The 10,354-nt window shown below is 35.4% G+C and overlaps 1 protein-coding gene across 1 annotated transcript; it reads left to right on the top strand.

Annotated features, from left to right (window-relative positions):
* The first annotated feature begins 400 nt into the window (after positions 1–400).
* LOC114515853 (ryncolin-1-like) lies at positions 401–4,349 on the top strand. The gene is made up of 5 exons (XM_028535175.1): positions 401–497; positions 610–833; positions 2,127–2,157; positions 3,319–3,696; positions 4,018–4,349. The coding sequence occupies exons 1-5, from the start codon at positions 401–403 to the stop codon at positions 4,272–4,274; spliced, it is 987 nt and encodes a 328-aa protein (XP_028390976.1). The 3' UTR covers positions 4,275–4,349.
* The last annotated feature ends 6,005 nt before the right edge of the window (positions 4,350–10,354 follow it).

The following is a 10,354-nucleotide window of genomic DNA, read 5'->3' as shown; positions in this document are numbered from 1 at the left end:
TGAGTATTTCTGGTGAAATAAATCTTTCACTTCCAAAACCAAAATACTGAATATAAAAAAGAGTTTTGGGTCCAGTGGGGTTGTGCTATGGAATAGTTTACCAACACAAGCAAAGCAAACAAACTGTTTATTAAGCATCTTCAAAAATAACCAGGGAGCAGCGTCTGACAACTGCTTAGAGGGCCTTCGTCAGGAGATTCAGTAAGAGTTAAGAGTATATATATATATATATATATATATATATATATATATATATATATATATATATATATATATGCATGCATATATTAATGCTTAGCCCTATAGACATGCTAATTGATATATAACCTGCACTATCAATTTAGCGTCATTTAACTGCTGCAAGTGGAGGAAAGCACGACTATAAGGGCCTTGTGCAATAATGTTAAAGATAAAAACTTTATTCCTACTCATTGTTGAAATTGTATATATCATTTCCCAGGAATGTTCTCCTGAGACTTATTATACGATTAAAACAGGTAAGTCATCATTGCTTTCATCTGTTTTAAACAATTTGTCGTGTTTCTAGTGATAAAGAAGCTTAACTACTTTCTCAATACGTCCTTTCTCAAATATGTTCTCTACTTTTAGATCGTCTGTCTTTACCGCCAGATGAAATCATATCGAATCATACCGTCAACTCAGGGTTTGTGCCGATAGAATGTTACGAACTCTGCAAAAAGGAATCCAAATGTGTTGGATTCAACTACAGAGACAAGATCAATGTTGTGAACTGCCAACTGACAAACGTCACAGGAAAGAGAGATCACACTGCCATGACTGGAGAATGGACACTAATGCTCGATTACAAAGCGGTATGTGTATTTTTGTTCATCGGCATTACAAAATTCATGCTAACCGACTTGTGCCACTTTCAAAATGTTTGCAATACATGTAAATTATTAAACAGTTAATGAAATGAAATGAAGCCATCTTCTACGATGATGGAAATAACACAACTCGGACAAGGGTCGCGATTGGTTTACGCGTTTTTGTTCTTCCCTGTATTATTGATATTGCATCAAATGTGGTATAACAATTAACAACTGCCTAAAATAGACAAAACACTTCTCGACGTTTCTACCTAAGGGCCTTCTTCAGGAGAGTTAGTATGAGAATAAATAGGGGAGAATACATGTTTTTTATAGGGCAAAACAAGTAATAAAAATGGGCCGATAAAAAACAAAAAATTAATTAAGAAATAGAAAACATTTTCCGTGTTTCTATACAGTTATAGAAACACGCGTGGAAGTTTGGGAGAACGAGAAATAATCAGTGGACGTTATTTCGAGTTTTCCCAAACTCCCACAAGTGGTTTTTTTTTTAACTGTATAGAAACACAGGAAAAACGTTTTCTATTTCTTTTATAATATAACTCAATAAAAAGATTTTGTACAAATATTATAATTTGATTCAATTACAAATTCTCATTACATCGCTTCGCTTGACAGGTTCGGCGGGAAAATTCCCGTGTTTCTATACAGTTATAGAAACACGCTTCTCGACTAATCAGCACGCGCATACTATAAACGTTATATTATAAAACAAATTGGAAAACATTGCATTGCGAAACAGACGCCTGACTGATTGTGGGCTAAGAATAGCCCCCAATGAGGGGAGCCTGATCAGCAACGAAAATGTATTACAACCAACTTTGATGTAAACAAAGAAATGGGAGTCATATTACTCTGGTTGGAGTAGCTTCAATGAAAGAGAGTCTTGCATTTATGCCAAAGGGATGGAGTATTATCTGATCAGGCTTCCCTCATTGCAGGCTATTCTTAGCCCACAATCAGGCGTCTCTATGGCATTTCAATTGTAATGTATTCCAATTTGTTTTGATTTTTTGTTTTCTATTGGCCCATTTTTATCATGTGTTTTGTCCCCCACACAAAACATGGTTTCTCCCCAATTTATTTTCATACTAACTCTCCTGACGAAAGCCCTCACTCAGGTCGAAACGTCGAGAAGTGTTTTGTCTATATAAGGCAGTTGTTATACCACATTTGATGTTAATTTTTTGAAGACGCTGCCACGCTGCTCCCTGGTTATATTGGAACTTATTATTATTACTGATATTGGCTTTTCTTCAAAAACGTTTTTATTAGGAAATGAGAAGAATGGAGATTTTGAACTCAGGTATGCTGCAGGATAGTAGATGTAAATGAAAAATAATTTTATTACGTAATAATCAAAATGTCCTCAGCATGCAGTGTGACCATATATATATATGAATATTTCATAATAAAAGCTGCTTAAAATTTAGTTTAAGTCTAGTTTTACCCTTCCTGGTAAAAATTTGGCAATTATTATAATCAGGTGGGGCTGTATATGTACATCCGACCAAATCTAGTAATAAAAGTTACCAGATTTGGTCACACTGGAACTCGTGAGTCCCAAATGATTAAAAACCAGATACAATACACACATTATATGTATATTTATTAAAGCAACAAAAAGGAAATTTCCGAAAAGTGCATACTAAACTTGGTCCAATTATCGAGTTTGGCTGCAAAATATATTAAAGTATACGGAAAATATAGCTATGCGAAGTTGAAATTTTGTATATTTTTTACTACGGCCGGAAGTGTGTAACTAAATTAGTTAATTAAACGCTTCCGGCCGTAGTAAAAAAGTATACAAAATTCTCTACTTTGCATAGCTATATTTTCCGTAATACTTGACATTTTGCGGTCAACTTGGCAATTGTACTAATTTCAGTAGTGTTCTTTTTAGCTGTGGTGATTTATTTCCTTCTTGTTACCTAGATCGCAAGTTGGTCTATTAGGCAAAAGGTCCATTTGGGTTTAATCTTTTCGGCCTAAAAATTCAGACAACTCCTGCTGAAGTGGGAGTAGAGCTTTGAAAATAAAAATATATTTTGTATAACCAAGAGAGCCTTGACGTTTTCTGAAGTTTATTTTTCATCCGATGCAGTTTCGGAAAAAGGTGTCTATATACTATACACATTGTGGAACTTGTAGATAATAATTTCTTCTTAGAAAACATGCAACATAATAAAAAATCTAAAATACTTTTTTATATGTTTTGGAAACATTGCATACCAATGCTTTTAAGGATTTTTGCGGCCAAATAATCCGCATCTTGATAATTCCAAACTAACCGGATTGGACTAACAGGTGTGCTAATCGCTCTGCCCCGAAAATAATCAGAGGTGCACAAGACATAAGATAGAAATTTTGATGTTCAAATAAAATAAATTAGACGATAGGCAAATTAATTGAGCAGTCCTTATTATTCCTTACTGCCTAACACAGTTATTCTCAATACGATTTTTAGCGACCAGCTGTGCCTATCTGTATAACAAAGGAATAAGAAAAGATGATGTTTATACCATAAATCCTGATGGCCTGGGATCGTTTCAAGTCAGATGTGATATGAGCACAGACGGGGGTGGCTGGACCGTGTTTCAAAGAAGACAAGATGGAAGTCAGAATTTCTACCTTGGATGGTCAGAGTATAAAGCAGGCTTTGGTGATCTCAACGGCGAGTTCTGGTTGGGCCTTGATAAAATACATCGTTTGACCAAATCTCGTCAAAATGTCTTAAGAATTGATTTGATGGATTTCAATGGCGCTGAACGTTACGCTAAATATGGAACGTTTAGTGTGGCTAATGAATCAGACAAATACAGATTAAATATTGGCAGTTATTCAGGTAAATTTCGCCCAGTGGATAGGTAAATTTAGATTGATCGTAAAACCCATCTATATTTATATATATTTATGAAGTTTGAAAGCAAGGCGAAGCAAGACATTTTTTATCATCCTGAAACAATGATTTCGGATAACATAAGTCAGATAACTGAAATTAAAGTGAATGGGCGTTGATAAGTTGTAAAAATTTCAAACTTTATCGCGGGGTTTTCGCCAAATCTGTAACTCTTTTTGACTAATATTGCTCGATCTTGTCAAACACAATTTCCGTTTTTAAATTAAAAGAACATATAGCTTTTGCCTATATATTTTCTTCTAAAAGGTAGTGCAAATGATGGTCTTGCCTTGCACAATCAAAGGCAGTTCACTACCAAGGATAGCGACAATGATTCTCGAGGTTATGGTAATTGTGCTATGTTCTTCAAAGGTGCTTGGTGGTACGATAACTGTCATCATTCCAACCTCAATGGCCTGTACCTGGGCGCAGGCCACCGTAATGACTCCGGAATAAAATGGAACCTATGGCACGGACATTCAATGAGAAAGACAGAGATGAAATTTCGTCCAAACCAGCTTTAAGACATTCTCAGTATACACGAACAAGAAACAAACGTTCATATGTCGCTCTCGTGAAAAAGTTGAAATAATGAAATAGAATATATTTATTAATATATATAAAATAATACACATGCAGGGTGTTTTAAAAGTATATACTCTTTGCATACGTGCCCTAAATTAGGATACATGCAAAACTAGCAAAACGTTTTGGAAATCTAAGTACGTTATCTGTGACAACTATAATTGAAATTATTTAAGATGGTAGTTTTTCTACTAGCATGAAAGTGATTTCAAAAGCTCCCCAAAAAGGCCTAACATTGAAAAATATGTATCAAAATTTAACTTTGTGTAACAGTGCACTATTGTAATTAGATAATGTAAAAGTTCACCATTGTTATTAGATAATGTAAAAGTGCACCATTGTAATTAGATAATGTAAAAGTGCACCATTGTGGTTAGATAATTTAAGAGTGCACTATTGTAAGTGGATATGACAGTCTTGAGCACATGTATATAGGGAGAACGAGAATGAAATAAAGGATTCTTGGATTCTCGGTATATTGGTTTACAAAATACTAAAGACTCAATAAACAATACCATACAGATAGGGCAGATATGAAAGTATTGCAAGACGACCTTCATTGCCTAAAAGATTTTTTGGAAAGTAGCATCTTATCCACTTCAATGCTGCGTTGAAAATTAATTCAATTTTTACAAAATTTTTTTGACAATGTTTTCTCAATGGAGAACCTTGCGAGTTTGGAATAGCCCGTACCCCCGTATAGTTTATTTTCTTTCCTTCAAAATCAGGAGTTTCCACCAGTACTTTTCGAAGGCGTAATCTGTCTCTTAAATTTGACCCAATGTCGCTCTGTCATGTACGGAGGATAATTTTAGGAGAAGCAAAACTTAAATATCTCTGCAAGTATTTGGGCTAATGACCCCGGAATACGACCAAACTGCAGCGCTCGAAAAGATTATATAAATAGTGTATTCAAACCAGAAGATAGTTATAAGTCAGAATTATAGGTTGCTTTGTTATCTGAAATTACTCAACCATAGCACATAACCGAAAGTTTTTTGATCTTTTTATTATTGTGAGATATTATTATTATTGTACTCGATCGAATAAAAAGAATTCGTACTTCATAATTTGGATTCGAGAAGCATTTGATAATTTTCTACTCCACTAAATAACACAAGATACGTTAATAATTCATCGCATGCTTATTAGCTTGGTACCTGTATGCAACGTATGGATAGTTGTCTGGCAAAACGTTTTTCGCTGATAAACTAATATGTATTTTCATCCATACATAACGCACTCTCAACTTTTACTTTGAAACATGACACGTACTCGTGAAAAAAGTCCAATTCAATTTAATACTAGCGAAAGCAGTGATCAAAAGGCTCTCGCACTCTATGTAGCCCTTATTCCAAATGCTTTATATAATCAGAAGTAATCAATGATTAGCAAGTGCGTTCAGTGGTCGGATTTCCCATCGTTAAAACACTGCAAGAGAGATTCCTGATGCTTTGATAACCCTCACTGATATTTCAAACGCTTCATGCAATTTAAAAATAATCTATACAATTCCTACAAATTCTTTATAAGCATGTTAATAAGAAAGCCCATTGCCCAGTCCTAAACAACAGCGAAATACGGAAAGCACGCGATATTAGGACGCGACACGAAATCCGGCAGTTGAAGAAAACGCAAAAACACGTAAGCGAGGGAAATTGCACACAAAAATCTAAAAACGACATATGTAGCATTTAGCCGTGACGTCACGATTACGAAGCGTTCTCTTTCGTCGAACGCAATAACGCTACTGGTTGTGAATTTCCAGAGAATATTTTTAAACGAAACTCAATACTAATGTGATTGCGATTCTAAGCTGTAGTAATTCATTCGGTCTTATCGCGTATCCGCCATGGCCTGTCAGTCAGTCAGCCAGCTATGTTATGGCAGCTGAATTGCAGCAAATTTGAATAACATTATCAATATTGAAATTAGCTCGAAAGTTGCCAGTTTCTCGGTTACTACATCTTTCCCTCGGAAAATCAGAAATATCGCGATGATTTGCAGATAGTGCTAAGTGCTAATCACATTTAGCATGCGTATTTCAGATATTTTCAAATGAAATCAGAAATTTCAGACATTTACAATTGGATCGATCATTCAAATTTTAGATGTTTTGAATTATTAATCGGAAATGTCTAAAGAGGGACATTTAAAGCCCCGTTTACTTCGCCTTTGTTTTGGTAGCCTGACATTAATAAAGTTGGGTTCGTGTGCCTATTTTAGCCGCGCCGTGCCGATAAATTGAGTGTAGTGTAAACAAGGCTTTACGTACGGCAATATTCAGATATTCTGATGATTATATCTTTGATTCAGTTTGTTTTCAATAATGATATTTTTCCACAATTGTGGATGCCTCATTGTGGTATGTTGTAGGGTAGTACCAGCTGTTTGAGATTGGGAAAGCATTTAAACTGCCAAAGGCACCAGGAGCATACTCGCTATGATCTTTTTTGTTTTTGGAAGTAGAAGACACGTTGTTGTTTCACATTCATTGCTGGTACTAACATCATTTTTGAATTAAAGTATTTAAAAACGCTAATTTTCGTTGAAATTCATATTTGTTTTTCTGAATTGAAAATTGCAACCGTATTCACGGCGTATTGAATTGATTCAACTGTCTAAAATTCATATGATTTTATCTGAAATTGATGCATCTATCTGAACTTTACTAAACTTTTTTGGAAGAGCATTCGCAACTGAAATTAAGTTTGATCAAAATTAGATATTTTTATGCAATGCTCGCGCTATTAATATAATTATTTTCCTTATATAATAAGAAAAAATTATAATCACAAAAATATGCATCTAACTTATTTCATACTGAAAACATTCTTATTCGGTGTGGCTTTCTATAAAGGCCTATTTACACTACACAATATGTTGTATGCAATTATGATTCTGGTGAATGCAAGAGTGCCTATTCCACAATCTTCATTCATATCATCACATCATCCAGAGTGGAATTTGAAGTGTCACATTTGTACGTATGCTCATACGTTCACATACGCCAGGGTAAGAATTGTATACGACAAATCGCATAGTTTAAATGGGCCTTAAGCCGTATCCCATTCGTGTGTGCTGTATGTTCACTAGGTAATAGAGATACCCTTCGCTCCTCGACGCTAACGTTGTCACTCGTTGAGCACGTCCTAAACAAACGAAGCAAATACTGACGGCAAAACAAATTCTTATTACATGCAGCATGGAGGATTCGGCTAAAATTGATTTAGAAAGCATGTGAACGGTTTCATTATATGGCTTTTCAAGATCTTCGATTCTGATTGGTTCACGAGCAGTCCGTAAAAACCACTGATAAACCCCATACCCGGACCGTGGTCCGTATATTCCGTATCTGGACCAGTATCCCGGATGTCTCATGCAGTTCAGCCATATAATAAACAGATTATTGGCCCTGGTTGTTCGATCTGTACTGTGAAATATCAGACCGAGATTTTTGCATGGACTTGAGGCCTTTGCAAGGACTAATTATTTCCCCTGTTCATAGCTACGTATACGAACGTGAAAGTTTAAAATCATTTGAATGAAATCAATGATTGAATAGATGCATATGATCTTTCGTGTGTTTTTCTGGCATAAAGCTTTTACGCGCGTGTATACGTCAAGGAGCTCTACTAGGACATAATGAGATGATTGAAAATATAATTTAATAAAGCGGCTTTCGACTTACGCGTTTTATCTACGCAAGTACAGTACCAATTTGTCTATGAATACGTCATAACACGCAGACAGTTTTTATCACTTGCTTTGCATGGCAAAGAAGCGCAAGCAGTTGTTATCGGAGTTCGTGCAAATGTGCAATCATGTTTAAGGTTTTGACTTTGGGTTTACTAATCGTTAAAGTTGCGTGTATTATTTCACAGAACTGTTCTCCCAGTGGTTATTCTAGCATTACCACAGGTGAGTCGTCTAGTTTTTTCTTTATGATCCATGCATATTCCTATAGTGTAAAAAACTTTATTCCTCTAAAAACTCTCATCTCTAACTATGTTTCCTACTTTTAGATGGTCTGTCGTTATCTCAAGATGAAATCATATCGAATCATACCATAACATCTGGGATCATTCCGATAGAATGTTACGAACTCTGCCGGGAAGAACCGATGTGTTTTGGATACAACTACAGAGACAAGATCAATGTTGTGAATTGCCAACTGACCAACATCGTTGGAAAGAGAGATCACACCGCAGTAACAGAAAAAGAAGAATGGATACTAATGCTGGATGATAAATGGGTATGTGTATGTATTTCAGATATCCGATCAATGCCAAAAAAGAAAAGAAATTTGACGATTCTCAACTTCTACGTGACTAACATTACGCTGCCCCATCACATCTACCTGTAACAAACCGCTCTAGTAATAATGCATAAGTTGGCATGGAAACAAAATACATGTAGCGATAAGTAATAAAGATACATGAAGTAATATATAACAGCAGTTCAGGTTTTTGCGTCTTGTAGGCAGTTGCATGCATGCTATATAACATTTGATACGAGATAATGAATAAGTTAAAAAAATTAGGAGAAAAGACTGCTTAATCTACCTCAAACGTAGCGGAATACATGTAGAAAATAATTAGGTAATATGAGTATAGTTTAGTTGTTATGACACATTTGATGCGAACAGTGGCGGATCTAGTGGTGTGCAGAATAAATTACACAGATTAATTTTAAGTTCAAAACACCTGAATAACAACGCTATTGGTTATAGATTTGAATGCTATTCCGATTTTGAGCTGTAGTAATCTATTTTGCACACCCCTAGATCCGCCAATGAATGCGAAATAATAACACGCTGATTTGTCACTAGTCATGCAACAGTTTCTAAAAACATTTTCTTATTAGGAAAAGCGAAGAAATGACATTTTGAACTCAGGTATGCTGCAAGATTATAAATGTGAATTAAAATTATTTGATTACGACTGAACATTTAACAGGGACGCCGGAAGATCGATAACTGGGGGGAGAGACCAATAATGCAGAACTCGCATATATGAATATATGCCCCCCCCCCCCAATTATCGATGTTGCGGTGTGCCTGCAAATTTTTGTAGCAATCAAAATAGCGTGTATCAAAATCAGCAAGCATGAAAATAAAATCCGAGAATCAAAACCAGTTTCCTATTCAGTAATGTAATACTCGAGTAATACTTGGGATCCAAAGTTGATGCAGGTGGCCTAGTTGTATGGAAATCGAAAGCCTATTTATGTTTGCGGGTAATAGTTGACTAACGGTTTATCAATTTAGCACCAAATTTATTTATTTATTTATCAATTCAGAAAACCTCTGAAGGAGTAGAAATAAAACTTTGAAAATAAAAATAAATTTTATACAACCGAGGGAAGTTTGAAGTTTTCTGAAGTTTAATTTTTATCTGATGCATGCCATTTCGGAAAAAGGTGTCCAGATGCTACGCATTGCTCAACTTGTAGATAATAATTTCTTTTCATGCAGAAAACAACATGCAACAAGAGAAACTAATTGATACTAATTGATAGTGCTTCGTCAACGGCAAATACTCGTTTAGCTCTTCCATATCCAAGGGGGTTCCCCAAGGCTCTATCATAGGGCCTCTCTTGTTCTTGGTGTATATCAATGACCTACCGAATTGCTTGAACGAGGGTTTTCCTAGAATGTTCGCTGATGACACCAATATAAGTTTCAAGAGTAATAATCTTTTTGAGCTCGAAAACCTCATGAATTTTGATCTCTTAATCCTAAAACGGTGGTTAATAGCAAATAAGTTAAGTTTAAATATTGCTAAAACAGAATTCATGGTCATCGGTTCTCGACAACGGTTAGCAACCTTTGATGATCATGACTTTTGTGTAACTGTGGATAATGAACCAATCGAACAAGTTGAGTCCGCCAAAACTTTAGGTTTGACCGTGGATGAACATCTTACATGGACTAACCATGTTGACGTGATTACTAAAAAAGTTTCGTCTGCAATTAGTGCACTCAAACGTACTAGAGGGCTAATTAATCAGGAAACCG

The sequence above is a fragment of the Dendronephthya gigantea genome, unplaced genomic scaffold, assembly GCF_004324835.1.
Source record: "Dendronephthya gigantea isolate DGI-Jeju-01 unplaced genomic scaffold, DenGig_1.0 000005F, whole genome shotgun sequence".
Lineage (NCBI taxonomy): Eukaryota > Metazoa > Cnidaria > Anthozoa > Malacalcyonacea > Nephtheidae > Dendronephthya > Dendronephthya gigantea.
The sequence above is the reverse complement of the archived record's forward strand: the minus strand, read 5'-3'. Positions and strand labels throughout refer to the sequence as shown.